At 40.9% G+C, this 19,958-nt stretch overlaps 2 protein-coding genes across 3 annotated transcripts; one reads left to right on the top strand and one right to left on the bottom strand.

The window, feature by feature from the left end:
- Positions 1 to 1,210: 1,210 nt before the first annotated feature.
- Positions 1,211 to 5,314, bottom strand: LOC109974877 (RILP-like protein homolog). Its single transcript, XM_020625311.1, has 7 exons — positions 5,223 to 5,314; positions 4,950 to 5,023; positions 4,730 to 4,806; positions 4,527 to 4,627; positions 4,355 to 4,443; positions 4,136 to 4,276; positions 1,211 to 2,106 (listed from the first exon to the last, which is right to left on the bottom strand). The coding sequence occupies exons 1-7, from the start codon at positions 5,312 to 5,314 to the stop codon at positions 1,910 to 1,912; spliced, it is 771 nt and encodes a 256-aa protein (XP_020480967.1). The 3' UTR covers positions 1,211 to 1,909.
- A 2,672-nt stretch (positions 5,315 to 7,986) lies between these two features.
- On the top strand, positions 7,987 to 11,884 carry mmachc (metabolism of cobalamin associated C). 2 transcript variants are annotated; one of them, XM_020625308.1, is made up of 5 exons: positions 7,987 to 8,171; positions 9,223 to 9,420; positions 10,510 to 10,662; positions 10,780 to 10,950; positions 11,574 to 11,884. In XM_020625308.1, exons 1-5 carry the CDS (start codon positions 8,022 to 8,024, stop codon positions 11,739 to 11,741), a joined length of 840 nt encoding a protein of 279 aa, XP_020480964.1. In that variant the 5' UTR covers positions 7,987 to 8,021; the 3' UTR covers positions 11,742 to 11,884. The 2 variants fall into 2 exon arrangements, with proteins under 2 accessions (XP_020480964.1, XP_020480965.1); XM_020625309.1 differs by lacking the exon at positions 7,987 to 8,171 and adding an exon at positions 8,568 to 8,885.
- Positions 11,885 to 19,958: the final 8,074 nt, after the last annotated feature.

Below are 19,958 nucleotides of genomic sequence, written 5' to 3'. Positions count from 1 at the left end.
ACAACACTGATCTGTAGAAGCAACCACAGTAAGCCAAGTTCTTTTCTTTCAACTTTAAAGCAGTCTTATTGTTAGAGACTTTTACAGACCTCCCAACAAATGAAGCAGTGAATGAGTTTACTGCAGCACCACAGCACAGTACAAGGCAAATGCAATAAAACAGAAGAAAGATCAGATTCATCAGCCATTATATGGCCACAATAACAAAGAGATGAGTCTTTTCTTAATGAAATGGTTCCTCAATATTAACAGCTATACAAGAAAAGTGTGTACAGCTTAATGCTATTAACCATTTTACAGGTGTTTTGCTCCCTACTGAACAGTGAAACAACCTGCTTTATCAGATGAACTGGACAGCGTCTGTGGTCACTTTCTTATCCACACCCCAATGAACACCTAAGCTGCATGTCAGCTACCCTGTGGCTCTGCACTGTGGTCAGGAATTCTCGATGAGGGGTATCTGGACACTGAAAAAAATGAACAGCTTGACGCTGCCTGGCACAATGTTTGTCATGTCAGACATAACATAAAGGGACTCACGACTGGCTTAACTGAGCACTGTGTATATAAACATACTGCAATGCAGGTGAGGTGCCACAGACGCCTAGGTAACGTTAATAGATTGATTTCTCTGTGCCGTCACTTCAGCTGCATTACCAGGAATAAAAAGCCCATCGCTCATCAGATTCCTCTGGATTGGAGTGTACATTATGTCAGGAAGATAAAATCCATTACATATCCATTACTCTGCTACTCCGGAAAGTGTAGCACTTTAAATAATGTAGTACATGATCACCAGAACTTTAAAGTTTAAAGGTACTGGGAATCTTTACACCAAATTACTGTACGTTGTATGATCAAATCTCATCAAAATACAAAATCATTAAGCTAAAATAAAATTTGGATGTTGTTTAACAAACTAATAAAAAAAATCAACAGAAATGCGCTGTGCACTTAGCTCTGTACACCAAAAGCACAATGGAATAGTTATTATGGATCCTATTGTAGAGCAAAGATGAAAGTCCTGCCCAAACCTCAACCACATCAAACCTTTACCTAATCCCAACAATCTGCAATTATTACTAACCTAAACATAACCGTTTTAATCCTGTTTTACCTAAAACCAATCATCCTATTAAAAAAAGGTTGTTTTTTTTTTTTTTTAAACAGCTGTTTGTGTCCTCAGTGTGTTCCCAGCCTCCCATCAGTCAGTACATGTGGAGACAGTTATTGCAGATTATTTAAGGAGAATCTGTGACTATTGCAGTTTCCAGCAGTTTGCACCGTCCTCAACCTCTAGCAGCCATCATTAACTAGACTGAGGAACAGCAGTGCTTTGATGAAGACTTCAAAAAAGGACAAGTGAACAAGTTAACATTTGCCAAATCTTTTGATGCTTTCTTTCAGCACATTATGGAAGCATGGGGCCAAGTGTCACAATAGACCAGACAGTTTGAACAATGAGCAGACAAGCAATTCAAAAAAACTGAAACCAGCCTGATACAGTGTGATTTGTCCTTTACAGTCCTGGTACTCTCAACTATAACATTTGTAAATAGCACTGAGAGTTTTCCACACTAAAAGAAATTCCCCCACTGGTATCAATGCACGCATCATATCCAAGCAGGTCTATGTAGGATGCCAAGTCTCTTATTGGCTTTCTCAGTTTGGGAGAAAGAGAAAGGGTAATGCGTAGCCTTGTCCCCTATGCTGTGTTACCCTAACTATTATGGTTTTTAAAGTTTTGTGTTTTGCAACACTACTGTAACTATAAAATACAATGACTGTATCAGATCAAATCAATTTAGAAGTATTAATACATCTCAGGTAGTGTATTGGAGAAAGAAAAAACTGTCTTTATTTTGTTGACTCCTTCCCAAATCAAATTCCAGAACATCACCTTAGCAGCTTAGAGGTCATTAAGACTCAAGTCAGATTCAAAATCTTGGTTCTCATCTTCATCAAGGATAGGTCCACCTTCATCATCATCATCATCATCATTATTATCAGCATCATCCTCGTCCTCCTCCAGATCAGACCCTGGACCTGTAAAGTGACTCCGTCGGGACTGAACACTCAGACGTACTCGTGGCTTCTGCTGAAGAGCTGGTGGAAGTGAAGAGCAGAGACAAGCAGATCATGTGTGTGTGTGTGTGTGTGTGTGCGCGCGTCTCTGTTTCAATATGTGGGATAAGACTGGAAGACACTCAAATGTTTTCCCCTAACAACTGGGTACCAGCATTAAAGTATGTGCGTGTATGTGGATACAAAAGCCAAATTAGCCTAGTTTCATGAGTCCAAATCACACTGTGAAACATTTAGAGCATAAATCTTATCTGGGAACATTAACCTTCTGTTAGAGGAAGTCTCTGGGTTGAGCAGAGCTCACACAAACACAGGATATAAAATTTCACCTGAAACAACTGGCTTCACATAAACAGTTGTGAAACAATAACTGTACTGCTGCTTTTTCTGAAGTAGGGGAACACAGGAGTATAGTACAAAGGTACTCACAGTGATGTCATACATATCCATGTTACATTCCCCAGTTCTCCTTTACTTTTATTGTCACTTTTATCATTTTTGCCTTTATCTTGGAACCTCCTTTTCTGACATCTTTAAAAGGAATAAGATGGATTTGATGAGAGGCTCAATACTACCCTTACTGTATCTGTATGTTAAACATGGAGCTATCAGAGTAAATGCTTTATGGGTTCTGTGTTGAATCTACGTCATAGGTAATGCGTAGCCTTGTCCCCTATGCTGTAGCCTAACATGCACCTCTCCAGAAATGTAAATACAGGTTGTGGCAACGCAGACCGCAAAAACTGTGGCTGGTTGCATCACATTTCCTCGTTCATGTTTCTCGGTGGCTGGGCAAGCATGGGATATCCCCCCTTGTTTGGCCTCATTTGGTTCAGTGGTTGTACATACCATGTCCTCCAAGGTCTTCTCTTATCTGCGTTGCAGTAATTTCAGTAAAAGTAACTGTTGTTCAACATCTATTAGTTTTTATGACCTGTGTCGAACATGTTCTCATCTCAGTGTTGCTCTAAGTTCTCTTTTTGCTTTCATATGCAGGGCCGTGAGCTTGTTTCAGTAGTAGCTGGCAGAGTTCTGCAGGTACAACCAGTCTCCCATCGTGTGATCTCCATAGTCCATTCTTCTGAGTGGCTCCTTTTCTTATCCACTCACTTTGCTCATATGGGCCTGCTTGCTCTTGCATTCTAAAAATGAAAATCACCCTAACACCTGCTCAGTTTCAGTCACCACTGAAAGTGGTGAAGAAATGCAATACAGCGGCATAGAAACCCTACTATTAGTGTTATTGGTGGTGTAATTGCAGGGCAGCACATACACACCAGTGCACACATATAAATGCTCACAAAGGCGTAGGCCACTTATGTAACCTACAGGGCAGGCTCTGCATAGATTCAGAACCATAAATCAAGCTTTAAAGCTAACATTAGTGGCTCTGTCCTGCTCTTCATTGCTTATCTTAGCATAAAGACTGGACACTGGGGGAAAAGCTAGCCTGGTTCTGTTCACAGGCAACAAAATCCACTTTCAGCACTTCCAACGCTCACTAATTAACATGTTATGTCTCCTATGTTCCATCCAAAAAAAACCCTAAGTGTTAAAACCACCATTTGTGGATTCCAGGGGTTTATGTGTGGGACTATTTTTCTGGCTGTGCGAAGTGACTTCTTGGAGTCACCATTAGGTTAGGCTACTTATCTTCTCATCCAACTCTGGAGAAGAAACAAATAAGCATATTCCCAAAAATGTCTTACTATTCTTTTAACAAACTGTAAGCTGATAAATGATAAAATGATAAACACAGACCAGCAGGTTTACTACAGTGAAACAGATTAAGGTTGAGCCAGATGTGTGGGGGAGGCACAAGAGGGGGAACTACACCACCCTTCTTGCTACAACCTTCATCACACTGTGCCCATCTGTGTAACATTCTCTGATGGCCCAATTGTTAGAACATGTTTGTGCTGCTGTAGGCAACAATGTAGGCGGATAGAAAACAGGAGCATGTAGCATTGATGACTCAGCACACTGTACTTCAATACCTATAGGTGCACAGAGCCACTCTGCTTTGGTGCCCTTTTTCAGTCAACCTTACCAGGGTCTTTGTCTTCCAGCCATGACAGATCATCTGAGCTGACCTCGGCCAGGCTCGGGGTTGGGCTAAAGTCTTCTGAGTCAGAGTCTGGCTCTTCGACTTTGACCCTTCTACTATGGCTGCGGGGGAGCGGTGAAGCCCCTGAATGGAAACAAACCCACATTAGTTTTATCACACTGTGTATGTGTGTGAGAGAGCCAGGAAAGGAACAGCACTTGCCTGATGTATGTGCTGACAGAAATGGTGTTGGTTCACTTTCTCGAAGCACAAGACTCTTCACCTCCTCCTTCAGTTCTGACATTGCTGTCCTGTTGTAAGACATCAAATACAACATATAGCATGTGAATCTTCAGAAAGAAAAGACAAAAGCCCTGGACATACACACAAATACCTGATCTGGCAGAGCTCTTGCTGTGTGTGTGAATACTGGGAGAGTGTCTTGGCCAGGTCTGTGCTATGAGTTCTGTAGCTGTCTGTCACCTCCTGCAGCATCTCAACAAAGCACACAAAGGAAAGGTTAAGGATATGAAAGACTACAAACCACACATCCACAAGCAAACACAACCAGTGCGAATCAGTTTTGTGTGTGTGTACCTTGCAGCTGCGTTCATACAGTCTCCTGGTCTCTCTGGCCTCTGCCTGTTGGAGGAACATGTCCTCCTCCTGTCTCCCTGTCAAGAAGCAAAGAAAGAGCAGATGTTGGTGAGCAAGACTGTGCTTGACTTTGCCTTGCAGGCCAGCACAGGCCTTAGTGCATGTGTGGTCCTGCACAGTCAATGCAAGGGCATGATAAATGTGTGTGTATGTGACTCACTAAGCCGTGTTTTCAGCTGGTCCACCTCTCTCTGCAGGTGTTCCAGTTCCTCTCGACGGAGCTTTGAGCTAAAACTGGAAAAACAATGAAAAGTGGCTATAATGGTCCCAGCATTTCTTCTCTTTCATACCAGTCTTCCCCAAAAGGAGATGTCAGCCAAAGACCTTTGTAATATAAAACCTTTTTGAATTCTACATGAGGTGTAAACATTTCCAGGCCAACCATGAGCAGGATCTGTCATCGGTCTAGTCTGCAGTTCCACCCCTAAAGCACCTCTCCTCCAGGTTGCCTAGCGATGTGGCTCTGGTGATGTGTCCCCGCAGACTGCTGAGCTCGCGTCCAACCTCTCTCTTCCACTGCTCCATCATTCTCACTGCTTCTGGACTTGGAGCCCTTCGACTCATCCATTACTCTTACCCTCTCCCTGAGCTCCTCACGCAGCCCATGAACCTCATCTGGAAAAAAAAGAGAGGCTATTATGAGAAAGGATATTTTCTCCTTTAGCAGCCTTGTGGATGAATTTAAATTATTAATATCATATTTTCTCTTGATGAGTGTGTCTTGCTTTTTTACACATTGAGTAGCTGGTGAGTGGAGAAGGCACAGGAGAGCTCTAGTGGGATTTAACATAAGGTAAGGCAGCATAGAAATAAAATAAAATAAAATCTTCTTCTTCTTCTTTTGGCTGTTCAAAATAAAATAACAATAGAATTATACAATATATATATAGAGTTACATTTATTTAATATTTTCTTCCAGCAAATGCTTTTGTCCAAGTGATGCAAAAATGAATAAAATAAACAAGCCAAGCTCCTGTGGATCACGAACGGAATAAAATATGGAAAAATTTAACATAATGGTAATAAATTAGATTGGTAGTGCTCATTTCTCAAAAGTGACACTGTAAACACTGACGGTTCACAAAAATGAGAGCACATCTTCCTGTAAATCCTCTTGCAGTGAGGATCCTGTTACTGGCTTCGCTCTCTGTCATCTGTATAATCTACAGTATGTGAAAGTGATAGCATGAGGTTATGATGATGGACACAGATCAAAGTGTATTTTAAGACTAAAAACTGAAGCATTTCTGTTTTCCATTCCTGTTGCATACAGTCAACATGTTTTAAATGTCTTGTTAAGTCACAGAACTAACATATCAAACAGAAGTCACATAGGTTTGGTGGAGCCACAAATACAGCTGTTACCAGGTTTTTCTCCCTTTGATGGACACACAAACAAGCTTGCAACCTTAACAGAGTGGTACTGGGACTAGAGCATATGCATTGTATGCAATACACTGCTATATAAATGGTAATAGATTAATCCAACAGTGAAAGTAACAGGGAAGCAGCAGAGTGATGCTGAACTGGGGTAAAACCTGCATCTGTGTTCTGATTTTACATTTGGGATCAGCTGAAGGTGAGAAACAATAGAGCCACCCAGGTGATCTGAGGTACAATATTCAAGAAGGGTGGATATGTGCACATGAATGACTTTTGCTAGGCCAGAGATCTAAAATGAAATGACTTTAAATTACTCTGTGTTAAATAAAATGGACTTAACTGCTGAAGTGAATAATAGCTATAACTTATGTCAGAAATAATGTGGTAATGACTTGTTTATGTTAAAATGCCACATGTGGCACTTTCAATAACTTGATAGTGTCTGAACACGCTTTATTTTTCATATACAACCTGTTATCCTGGTATGGGTGTGACCACATTAAGAATTCAATAACAGGAGTCAGGTGTTGTTTCTGACCCATGTGCGGTCTTGTATAATCTAAGGCAAATAGTCCTGGTGATGTAGGTTACCGGTACCTTGTAGTGTCTGGATGTAACACTGCTGTGACCGTCGCTCTCTTTCCATGTCATGAATTTTCTGAGTGAGAGAATCAATTGCCTTGAAAAAGCAAAGAAAATAAATGGAATTTATTACATGACCGTTTGATTTCACACACCTGGCATTATTAAACAAATAATTACACACCTGGTTCTGTATTTGGAGCTGTGACTGGATAGAAGCTAGGTCTGCCCACTGCACACCAGATGTGAGAGAAGGGGAAGGCTGTCGGAGAAGTGGGGCTCGAGAGGGAAGAGTAGGAGTGTTCATATCTGAATCGTGAACCTGCTCCCTTACCGGAAACAAATCTGATGAGAAACAGAAATGTAAGGGAGGTTGCTTACAAAAAAAGATTCAACCAAAACAAGTGAGTTCCCTCCTACTGTGTGCTCCACTATATTGTGAAATTTGAAAAAACGTAAATTATACACATACAGAAATGGGTAATTTCCCCTTTTAGTCATAACAAAAAAAAAAGTGAAAATTTTCACCCACCTTCTCCTTTGGATAATTTCCCTGGTGAAGTCAGCCTCTCCTGTGAATATAAATATAAACACTTCTTCAAATTCACAGGGTTTTTCCAAATGGCTCTTTGATCAGAAACTTAATTACAGAACTAACCCAACATTAGTTAAAAGTTACTGAAGCGTTACTGCCATCTATAGAATGCCACAATGATTACAAGACCACTGCGATGGCTCTCCTGTGTTGTACTCAGCAGTGACGCAAAAAAAAAATTCCTTGGTGCACAGTAGGGACACACACACTCCTATAAAATAATGACTTTGTTATTCCCAGCAACACACATAAATTAGGCAAAGACCATTTGAAACTACTCACCCTCATCTTTGCAACACTGCCATCTGCTACAGACAGGATCGCGCTCAGCTGATTGTCCCAGTTCATTTTTGAGGTGATCTACAAAGAAATGCATCAAATCAGTGTTTCAGATCCATCATTCATTGGCAATAGATGGTTCATTTTAGATCCTTGGTGCTAAAAAGTCATGCAAGGCAGTGCTGTGTGGCCAGTCAGTGGTGATACATCAAAGACTTCTGTATGGTAGTGATACAGTAACTTTAGACCTGTAGGTGAGGTAACAACTTAGCTGAGATCTCTGACCCTTTGTGCCGGATTAAATTACAATAGGATATTGTATAACCTGGATATTTGCACCTTTGCATGACGGCTATCATATGCTACTCAGCTCAGTGCAGTCGTGGTGCCAGCATGTGCAGGCTCTGTGACAATGTAAATGGTCTACTTAATTTATCTCTATTCCTGTGGAGGCAATACTTCCTTCCAGCCTCCAGGAACAGATGCATCTTTGAACCTGGAATAAACCTGGCAGGAACCCCAGCTAATGGGCAGCTCAACGGGGTAGAGCCTTGCTTACAGAAATAACGAAATTCGCACAAACATTTCGACACAGCATAACTTATTGCAAACACTAAACAACATTTGCTGGACTAATTCATATCTTACCCAATTCAATTAGCAGCGGTTTTAAGACTTTTCCCTCAGTATTCATAACGTTACGTTATTAGCTGGTAAAAAAATATTCATCGTCTAAGACAATGAATTAAGTCTGCTTTTGCTAATAACACATACCACGTTTCTGAAAACACAAAATACAAGTTATTAAAAATAGAGATGCCGATACCGCTGCTATATGAATAAGCAAGACAATGCTAACACTCACAGAAAACCTTGCGACTTTTAAATCCAGGAGCCCATAAAGGCGACGTGTTTGCGTGTGACGTACCTGTACGGGCCTTCTGGGTATTGTAGTTGGACGTTACTCTATTGGTCTGCATTTACAGAATTACAGTGGTAGTCATGTAGAACACCTACGGAAGAAATCATATCATGTTTTCTATTATAGTCACTCATTTAGTCAGAACAAATCATTGTAAAAACAGCAAGTCTATCGTAAGTTCTGATTTTGGGGCAGATAATAAACATCGTATCCCACAATCCAACGCTTTGTTTTGACATATGACAATGGCGGCTTCCAGTGTCAACGTGGAGGGTGTAATAAGACTGCTAAACGATCGTTTATCAAAACTTGGATTTGAAGTCTACCATCTGAAGGTACTGGGGCACGAATTTCTTCCTACAACACGAACAAAAGGCTTCAGAGTGAACAAAATGCAGTTCAGTAGGTGCACATCCATCTGCTAGTGGACCTGGGAAGTGAAGAGTTGAAAAAGCCAGTAACATTATCATCATTAGTAAAATTGTGTCATTTTATCTGACAACCAAAGCATTATAGAGCATTATTTTTTCTTTATTCCATATTAGTTACCAACTGCACGTGTTCATTACCCTACAAATGACATATCTCTTGGTGCTTCATGGCTCCTCACTTATATTTTCTTGCTGAACTTTTTTTGTTTTTGCCTCTGCACTTCTCCCCTCATTGTTACAGATTGGTTGGTATAACTCTGTGTTGCGTCCCTCCCTGCACCTGGCTTACCCAGATGACACCTTGGCTGTGGTGGTGCTCAGCACTCCTGCCATGTTTGAACAAGCCTTCCTGCCCTTCATGGAGGAGAGAGGTTGCCAGGGGTTGTCTGATCCCATAGACCAGTGTGTCAAACATTGTGTCTCATCTGCTGTCTCACAGGTGAGGGTGTAAGAGTATAATGGAGGGACAGACTGACAGAGATAAAGTTGGCTGGATGATATGGATAAAGTTGTTCTAACACAGTATGTGTGGTTTTATAATCAGGAAATTAAATGTTTAAAATCAACATACACTAATATAAAACCCTGCAAATCATGTACACTGCTTTACAAACAATGACAACAATGGTCCAGTAAAGAAGCATTAAGTGGGTAAATACCACAAAGGCTGGCTTACCAAGCGAATAAAGCAGACCTGCCACAGAGGCCCTCATACTCAGTACAATCAATGTAAGTTGTTTTGTAGTAATTTAATACATCCTAAATTTGTTCCACACATTATGGAAAATGACCCAAACAAGTACGATGTTTGCCTCATGAACAGCTCTACATTATTACTTCATCCTTTTATAAACTCACTAAATGAAAACGCTGTTAGCTCTGAGGGAATATGATTTTATATGATTTTTACTTGCTGCATATTACATAAATATATATATTGTATGTGTAAGGTTTTTCTTGGTGAGGGGGGTGCATTTTAGCCTTTATTTGATAGTAGATTGCACAGAAATGCAGAGAGGAAACATGGAGAGAGTGGAGGCACAACATAGGTCTCTGGCTAGAATCAAATCATGGACATTGTGGATATGTGGTTATGGGCCATGCACTATAAACATTCGGCTACTGTTGTGCTCCAAATGTATTATTTTTAAATGTCAAAAAATACTGGATCCACCTCCCATGGCAGTTTGCTGACCAGCTCCCTGACAATAAATTTCATGTGTAAGTTGAAGTACTGTATGTTCTTAATAGGTTTTTTTGAGGCAACTGTCTACACGCACAGTGCACAGACAGCAGGAGGCACATAGAGTCAGTAGGGGACCAATAGCATGCTCTTCCTACGGGGCCACGTAGTGGGTTAACCTCACCAAGGTTCCATGGTATAAACTGTGTGACAATATCTCTGATGGTCTCCTAGTATATGACGTTGTTTTGTTCAGCTCTAGTTAGGGATAGTTACACCTGTAACCATTTCCCAGATCAGGCTGTGAAATGTACTGTATTTCCCTCTCCTCTCCCTGTCCTGCAGTGTTTCCCAGGACAGAAGGTGGATGTGAGTTATGACTATGAGCTGCTGCCCAGCAGGAAGCCGAAGTTCTTGGCTCAGACTGCTGCTCACATGTGTGGTGCGGCTTTCTACTACCAAAAATCTGATGTCACTGATCATTCGTGGGGTGAAAAAGTAATGATGTTCATTTCTGAGGGAATCTAAATGACTGCTACTAAATCAAATCACTGTAGTTCTGGTAGAGATTTTGTAGCATTCTGTTTATTACCTTTATTGTCTATTTACCCACAGAAAATGTGTGGAGTGTGTGTGCATCCGAGGTTCGGGGGCTGGTTTGCCATAAGAGCTCTCTTGGTGTTTAGAGATGTAACAGTGGAGATGGTGCAGCTGAATCCCCCTGATTGTGTGCCCACCAGAGAGGGCAGGATACAGCTGCTGGAGGCTTTCAACTTTCGCTGGCAGGTGCAGGACCTCTGTTATAGTTTCTGTTGCATCCATAATAAATAGACACCAGGGGACACCAAACTCCAGCAGAGAGATGGTCTTTAGATAAAAGACCAACTACATCTTGGAGGTTTTATTTGTCCCGGGGGCCCCTTCCAAGAGGATCTCAGTTGTCTGTCATGTCAGATATCTTATTTTATATTATTTAGCATTAGAATAGCATTTTCATTTTTAAAATTTTTCTACATTTTGAGCCTCATGTTAGAGGTCTTGCTAAAATCTTCTAAGTGTTTCAGTTGTGTACTAATTTAATCCTGATATGCACAAAATAAGAATGTTTGTAATTCAATAACTAAAGTGAAAGTCCCAGTATATTATTTAATGGGTTTTTACCACATAGTTAAATATGAAATTAAGTGAGTGTGTATCTAGGCCCAGGGGTTTCACGCCAGTGACTTCTGTGCCGGTCCCAAGCCTGGTTAAATAGAGAGGGTTGTGTCAGGATGTAAGGAAGGGCATCCGCATCCGGATTCCAGATTTGCTCATGCGAATCGGACTTGCTGTGGCGACCCCTGACGGGAACAGCCGGAAGTATAGTAGTAGTTAAATATGAAATTAACCAGAAACCTTTGCTCCTTCAGGACTGGAGCTACAGAGACATCATCTGTCCAGTCCAGACCTACTCTCAGAAACAGAGGGACTACTTTTCCACTCCTCCTGCCCAGCGGTTTGCTCTGCTCACAACCTGGGGCCTCTTGCCAAGAGAAGACTCTAAGCTACAGAATGAAAGTAGTGAAAACCCTCACTGAGCACAAGCCTCCACTGTTTGCCAGACTTTAAATTAAATTTTGCATAATTGATTCAAGCCTGTAAGGTTTGGGTGCAAGCTATGGAAAGTGGGGAACCGTATCCAGGACTGGCATATGAATGTTCACTATATGATGTATATCATCATATACAGTGGTGTGAAAAAGTGTTTGCCCCCTAAACCTAATAACTGGTTGGGCCACCCTTAGCAGCAACAACTGCAATCAAGCGTTTTCGATAACTTGCCATGAGTCTTCCACAGCGCTGTGGAAGACTCATGGCAAGTTATCGAAAACGCTTGATTGCAGTTGTTGCTGCTAAGGGTGGCCCAACCAGTTATTAGGTTTAGGGGGCAAACACTTATTCACACAGGGCTTTGTAGTTTTGGATTTTGTTTTCCCTTAATAATAAAAACCTTCATTTAAAAACTGCATGATGTGTTTACTTGTGTTATCGTTGACTAATATTTAAATTTGTTTGATGATCTGAAACATTACAGTGTGACAAACATGCAAAAAGATAAGAAATCAGTAAGGGGGCAAATACTTTTTCACACCACTGTAATCACACTACATTAAAATGTCATATTATATTAGCATAAGTAGTAGGCAGCTTCATTAAATAGGTAAATATGTTATACACTCCTGACTATACTCATATATATTGTATGAAATCAATAGTGAAGACAAACGCAGGCCTTGTAATGGTCTTAGGAAAATCATAGACTACAGCTTCTGTGTGAGTAAAATTTTGTTACTTACCTCTAGTAATATGATGTGGAGAGTTTGCTTTTATTTTTCCAGGTATAAAAAAAAAAATCTCCAGCAGCATTTGTTTCCATACACACCGTTCTTGATATTCTGGATAATCAGCAACAACAGATTTCAGTGGAACAGTGACAACCCTCAGCCTATTAAAGTTAGATCCTTATTTATTTATTTTTGTGACGTCCCAGAAAAACCATTTGCCAGCTGCAGTTATCGGTTCCTCCGAGCAGCGAGGGGTTAAGCGTGCTTTCTTTTTTCCTTCTCCCTAAAAGCTCCTGAATCAGCGCAGGTCACGTCTATAGGTACGCCTCTAGATGTCACTGTTCTCCTCTTGATATTGTAGGCCGAGAGTGTGCTGCTGTCTGTGAGGCATCTGCAAATGTTCAGCACTTGATAAAGCCAGGTACAGACTGTGCAGATAACCCACATTAAAGCATACCATCTCCTCATTGTTAAGTGACTCTTGTGTGCAAATGTATGATCTTCCATTGTATTGCCTGCATTTAAGCAGCTTTATTTTCCTGTCATTATTTACACTTTGCTTTTTCCTTGTGATCCAAAATTATGGGAACTCTACCTACTGCTTCAGTTCACGTTTTCTCTTCATTGCATCACCCCATCCCTTGCTGCCTCTCCCTTCTCTTACTGCATCCTCCTCCTAACCCCCTTCTCCCTCTCATGCTATTCTGTCTGTTCGTGCACTGAATCAGCATTCCAGAGCAGCATACGGCAGGCCTGCAGAGAGGGAGACCATGGACTTAATTATACTCCCACAGATACTCGATCACTCTCGTATCCCCCTTCTCTTTTACTTCCACCTCTCTCACTTTTTTCCTGTTTGCCTCTTTGAGCATGTGCTTTAAATTCAGTTAACTCCTCAGTTTAACTCTCAGTCTTATATAACTTGAATATGAAAAGTATCGAAAGGCATGTTTTTGAAAATGTATTGGACACAAAACTAGACAACAGGAATCAAACAAGCACAGAAAGCCTTGGCAGAGTATCTTTCTTGTGGTTTCTTTTTTTGCTGTTACTGTTTCCTTTTACATCCCTCTCTCACTTCTTTGATCCTTCCTCAGTTGGTTTTGAACCCATGTCTCTGGGAAGGTGGAGAGATCATTTTTTTCTGGAGAAATCTGACAGTGTGGAGCCAAATGTCTCAGTTCTCAGGGTTTGCAGGTCTCTTGTTGTGGGTGTGTAGGGTTTAAGCTTTGTCTGCTGAGGTGAGTAGCTGCAGCTGATAATACACTGATATCTGCTAGTCAAACTTTTTGGTTGCATGTCAGGAGTTTAGCACAAAGGCTGAGTTAGGACACAGCTAAGAAGGCTGAGGGATGCTCTTTCTTCTTCTGCAGAGTTCAGTGTAGTTGTTTCCACAGTGCAGCCTCAGTTCTGGCAGGATGAGTTGCATCGCTGAGCTCTTGCAGTTTCTGTGTTTTGCAAAACTGCAGAGGCAGTTTTGCACTTCACTATGCTTGTTATGAGACATATAGGATGTTACTGGCTTAAAGCTGATAGAGACAAACTAAACTGTTTATTACCACATGATCCACACTGTAACACACAAGAAATCCCTAATTAATGACCAAAAAAGAACACAGATACATTCAGACACACATTTAGATTTATTATTATTATTATTATTAATTAGAAAACACTACTGAACAGTTTAGGAACTAGTCCCACAGTAAAGACTTATGAATCAAGTAAAAGCTGGTGCAGGGTAAAGGAAAATCAGTCTGGCAGGAAAAGCAGTGTTTATAGCTCATTGGGTCCTGCTCTCTAAAGAAGGAAAAACACTTCACAGTAATGACATGTTTGTACATGGCAAGAATTATCAGATGCTATGATAGTTTTGGGTAGACATTAAAAAAAGTTGAGTGATTTCACAAGTTGTGGATTAGTGAAGCAGTGTTATCTGCCCACAGACGTCAGTTAACAAAAAGAGAGGGGAAAGGCCAACAGTATACCAGCAAGAGAACAGGAACTGATCACTGAGTGGGGGGAAGAACAGCCCACCATCCAAAGAGTTCAGTCATATTTATAATTTACTACCACTGTGTAGTGTTTGAAAATGAGGGGAGAGAAGTAGACTGGAAACACAGAGTTTGTGAATACTACACATAAAGTAGATAAAGATTTCTGAGAAATAGGGAAGAGCTTAATTATGACTCCATTCTTTTTCTTAATTTTCTGCCTTTCTCTCCCTGCTTACTCATATTTTCTTGCAGAACCCATCTTGCTCTACACCACACTGCCTCAAGTGTGTGTGTGTGTGTATGTGTTTGAAGAGGTTTTAAAAATTCAAAACATCTCCTTATCAGTTTCTAGGATTAGAATAATTAACTAGTCCTGTGCCTCAGAAATCCCCCTGGAGCCAATCATTTGTTGGGTCTGGTTGCAGAGGCCAATGGATGGCAAAAGGGAGTGGTTAGCCAAGGACAGAGGGGTTTTGCAAATAGAAGACTGTCTAATGGTCTCTTTATCAGACTCAATCAGGCAGTTATACTGGAAATCCCCCCAACATGCAAGTTAAATATATAGACAAACATCAGATCTGTTGGCACAAGTTCTCCTATTAGTCATCGTCTAATGTGCAGCAGGGCAATGACAGAGGAGGTGATTATGTAGCGGACACTGAAAATTATACTCATTGTATCCTTAGAGCTTTATAGGAGCTTTAATGTGGCCAGAGATGATACAACATAACATTCAACTGACACCCTGTCAACCTCAGTATAAACCCACCATCAAAGAACAATGTGGTAGTCAGACTGGAGAGAAGGATTAGCCCAAGACACTGTAAGGTTTTAGATTAGCTTCATTCCCCTGAAACTGCAATATTTAACCCTTTGGTGGCAGTGACACAGGAGACTTTGGCTAAAAATTGGCCACAAGGGACAGTTATGGGATAATTGCAGGTAAACAGCACAAATAAAGTCATCAAACTGACTCAGTGATGTCAGTTATACACCAATGTAAAGTTAGCTAACATTAGTTAACAGCCAACACAAGCTGGTGGTCATAGTAGACCACACTGTAGTGAGAAAGGGTGCATTGCATTTTATTCCTTATAAAGCATTGTTTCATTTGCAAGAGTAAGAATAAGTTATTTTTTAATTTTCAAGGTTTTATAATTTTTTTATTGCAAGACATGAGACTGACAAGTTGCAACAACCATTTCAAAGGATAAACAGAGTCCAGTTTTAAGGTATTTGTTTTACTTGTCCTACTCAACTAAACTCCAACAAAGTGAAGTCATAGATCTCTTTTAATGGCTTTAGGTAAAATGTATTGACATTTGGTGAAATACAGTTTTGCTTTAATTTCTAGAGTTGGATAAGATTGATACCATTTTCTGGCAGCCCATTCCAGACCAAGCCAGTTAGTTTAGTACAAAGACTAGAAACAGCTGTCCTGGCTGTGTCCAGAGGTCAAGAATTCTGAAAGGGTTTGTGCTCTTGATTCACCAGAAATCTACAGTTCTGCACAAAGTTCCACAAAGGATGGGTTCATGGTTTTCTTGCTGTAATTATTCATCCAGTTGATAATGGCCATTGAAATAACTCCTCCTAATATGCTTCCAGTGTACAGTGAAGTGATGGGGGACAAAATCTACAGCCCCCGTTCTGTGCACAGTACAGTATATATTAAAGTTTTTTTGTTACACTTTTGTTACTTCACTGCAGTGCAACAGAAAACTCTGTCCAGGCAAATACAAATAGACTTAAGTATATATCAAAAAGATGAAACTTAGGAAGACATCATCTTAATTTCATTAACTACTTAAACCTTAAGTTTCAGATAAACATTTGAATATATTTTTGCACAAAACAAACTGTAGGAGTTTTCTGCCATTACTAAAATTAAAATCTCATTAAGAAAACTTATCTTAATGGCCTGTATGAACAGGAGAAATGATTCAGTCAAACACAGCCTTTTTTATTGTTTATATGTGCACAAAGTTGAAAAAAATACAGCATATCTTTTACGATGCAGAAAGAATTTATTTATTCCATGTATAAAAATTGGCGCAGTGTGAAAAAATGTGTAGTTGTGCTGATGATAGTCCATTGACTGAAATGTTCACGCTCTGTCCAATGCATTGTTGCACCTTTTGTTTTCTTAATGGGTCTTTTCAGAGGTAATTAGACTTACCAAGACCTCTAAAACTCATTAACGTATCTGATTTGTATAATCTGTAGTTGTTTCCCTGTTTTCAGCCATTATGCTAAGCTTGAAGTTGCTAGCCGAAGTCTTACTATGTAGTTATGAGAATAGTATCAATCTTCTCATCCAGCAACAACTTTGATGAAACAACGGTGTTAGACCCAGTTCTTTAGTTGAAAGAGCGAGAAGAGAAGACACAAGAGAACTGTATATAATCAACAGAAAATTTACTCAAAGTCTGGGCGCATGTAAGGCACAGCAGCACTGGGCTCAGAGCAACAGAACATCTGCAGGACCTCTGTCCCCCAAAAAGCCACGAGCTATTATCTGTGGTCACATTTATCTTCTTGGGCAGACGCTGCCTCGTACAGAGGTTGGGCTTTACACGCATCCTAATACTATTGGCCCTTGGCGTGAGCAGGCCAACCTCTCCCCACGCCATCTTACTAGAATGTGCTAAAAACCAGGTGTGTGAGTGTTGTGATATCTGGTGGTAGCTAACAATGAATACTGGACAATTGGTAGACATGCAGCTTAGGTTGATTGGTGACTCTAAATTGCCCATAGGAGTGCGTGTGTGGTTGTTCGTCTATGTGTTAGCCCTGCGATGGATTGGCGACCTGTCCAGGGTGGACCCCGCCTTCGCCCGATTGCAGGTTGGGATTGGGATTCAAGGTTAGTAGACAGAATGTTGATTCTGAAAAGTGAACCATAGGTACTTATGACACCAATTCTTTTCCTGTATTAATCTTGTATTTAATACAATATTCTAATACGATGTATTAGAATATTATGAATAAATGAATGAATGCCTTAGCTACACACCATGTGAGAACATACACACACATTGAAATTCTTCATTTTGTTATGACTAGGTAGAAACACAGCTGCTCCAAGCATGTGAAGCGCTAAATAAGAGATGGAGTCTTCAGACTGACTTCATCTGGATAAGGGGTTAGCCCAAAACTTATAAATGTATTAGGCTGTGTGTGGCCAGGGACTCCACTTTCCAGCAGCCTGTGTGTGTGTCTGTGGAAGGGGGAGAAACCCGGGTCGTGTTTGTAATTTTGCTTATATCGTTATTCAGAGCTGTCCAATTAAAGAACTGGGGTATTACACTGTAGTACTGATGCAGGCTTAGAAAACTTTAAATACATCCTATACAAGGTTCTTTGTAAGCGTGTCTCTGTGCATGGTGATGCATTTATATGTAAAATGTCTCCATTCTGAAAGCAACACTGCTTCCACATTGCATTATATTACTGTTGCATGGCAGTTTTATTAAGTCAATATTTCCTGCACAGAAAAGTATATAATAAGTCCTTTTAAATAAAACAAGTAATGCTCCCGTTCAGAGTTTGACACTGAAATCAGAAATTGGCTGGTGTGGAGTGACTGGAGATATCTAATCTGATTGGTAGAGCAGTGTCGGTGAGTATGTCAGCATGACTGAGTAAAATATCCCTTGTATTGGAGATGGTCACAGGTTAAAGCTTCATCCAAAACAAATGCTGAAATATTCACAGGCTGGTGTGGAAATCCATATGAGAAAGTAAGAAGGGCTGTAGGCATTACTTTCAAACCCTTGAGTATCCAGCACCCCTGTTGTCTGCCATTCATCTTCTGTAAGTGTAAAGGAAGAACAGCTGAATTCATTAGCTTCAGACTGACCTGCTATGACAAGCAATTTAGCTTCAGACACAGTTAGGCACCAGCGGGAGGGAGGAAATTAGCATTTTAAATAGGGACAATTATAGGCCAGGCCACTGTGTGTGTGTAGTTACACTCAGAGACATCTCCCTTCTGTTCTCTTACTTGTGTAACTTATCATCATGGTTTTATATCATTTGAAATATAGGTATATAAATATAGGTACATATATTTATCAGTTGTTTTATTCTGTTTTTATTCAATTTTATTTGGTGCACACTGGGACCACTAAACTGGAGTCAGATTCCTTGTATTACTTAATAAAGTTGGAAATAAAGATTAATTGATTGAAAATGACCAAAAAGAGAGAAAACAACCCCAAAGCCAGCAAAATGACCACAAAAATATTCCAAGCAACAATAAGAAACACAAAAAGAGATGCAAAACAACTACAAAATAGAACCAAAATGGATAAAAATAGATACAAAGCTTCATAGAGACACAAAACTATTACAAGAATACACGAACTGGCTACATAACACATGGTTGCACAGTCTGTGAGTCTTGCACCTACAGATGTTAGAGAGGGAAGGGTCTGTTACATGTCTGTTGGCCAGGGGCCCACTATTTTATAATCCATCCATAACCATGATGCTGACGTTTGTGGTTCTAAGTGAATTAGCTCAACAACATTTTGACAAATTGCTAAGACACTTAGTATGGACATTCATGATCACTGATGATGAATTTACACATTTTAATCCCCTGCCTTTAAATCTAGCACAATCATTAGGTCCAAATTTAAGTTCATCCATCCATCCCTCCCATCATCTTCTTCCGCTTATCCGGAACCGGGTCACGGGGGCAGCAGTCTAAGCAAAGATGCCCAGACTTCCCTCTCTCCAGACACTTCGGGGGCCTCAGTGGGACATGCCCAGAACACCTCCCTAGGAAGGCACCCAAGAACCATCCAAAACAAATGCCCGAGCCACCTGGCCCCTCTTGATGTTGAGGAGCAGTGGTTCTACTCTAAGCTTCTCTCGAGTGACCGAGCTCCTCACCTTATCTCTAAGGGTGCGCCTGGCCACCCTGCGGAGGAAGCTCATTTTGGCCGCCTGTATCTGGGATCTTGCCCTTTCGGTCATGACCCAAAGCTCAAGACCATAGGTGAGAGTAGGAACGTAGACTGACCAGTAAATCGAGACCTTCGCCTTGCAGCTCAGCTCCTTCTTCACCACAACAGACCGGTACATCAACCGCATTACTGCAGAAGCTGCACTGATCTGCCTGTCAGTCTCCCGTTCCATCCTTCCCTCACTCATGAACAAGATCCCAAGATACTTGAACTCCTCCACTTGAGGCAGGAGCTCTCCACCAACCTGAAGAGAACAAGCCACCCTTTTCCGACTGAAAACCATGGCCTCGGACATGGAGGTGCTGATTCTCATCCCAGCTGCTTCACACTCGGCTGCAAACCATCCCAGTGCACGCTGAAGGTCCTGGTTTGATGGAGCCAAAAGGACAACGTCATCTGCAAAAAGCAGAGACGATGTCCTGTGGTACCCAAACCGGACTCCCTTTGGCCCCTGGCTGCACCTAGAAATTCTGTCCATAAAGATAATGAACAGAACC

This window comes from Monopterus albus, unplaced genomic scaffold (genome assembly GCF_001952655.1).
Source record: "Monopterus albus unplaced genomic scaffold, M_albus_1.0 scaffold352.1, whole genome shotgun sequence".
Taxonomy (NCBI): domain Eukaryota; kingdom Metazoa; phylum Chordata; class Actinopteri; order Synbranchiformes; family Synbranchidae; genus Monopterus; species Monopterus albus.
This window is presented reverse-complemented; position numbering and strand designations above follow the sequence as displayed.

What these genes read in the sequence shown, in the direction of transcription:
- LOC109974877 (XM_020625311.1), bottom strand. Translation starts at nt 5,314, where the DNA reads ATGGAGCAGTGGAAGAGAGAGGTTGGACGCGAGCTCAGCAGTCTGCGG. An exon ending in CCAGCTGAAAACACGGCTTA is followed by an intron (nt 4,807 to 4,949) that starts GTGAGTCACATA and finishes GCTTCTTGACAG; the next exon opens with GGAGACAGGAGGAGGACATG. An exon ending in CAAGAGCTCTGCCAGATCAG is followed by an intron (nt 4,444 to 4,526) that starts GTATTTGTGTGT and finishes GTCTTACAACAG; the next exon opens with GACAGCAATGTCAGAACTGA.
- mmachc (XM_020625308.1), top strand. Translation starts at nt 8,022, where the DNA reads ATGTGCAGGCTCTGTGACAATGTAAATGGTCTACTTAATTTATCTCTA. An exon ending in TCTCATCTGCTGTCTCACAG is followed by an intron (nt 9,421 to 10,509) that starts GTGAGGGTGTAA and finishes CCTGTCCTGCAG; the next exon opens with TGTTTCCCAGGACAGAAGGT. An exon ending in CTTTCAACTTTCGCTGGCAG is followed by an intron (nt 10,951 to 11,573) that starts GTGCAGGACCTC and finishes TTGCTCCTTCAG; the next exon opens with GACTGGAGCTACAGAGACAT.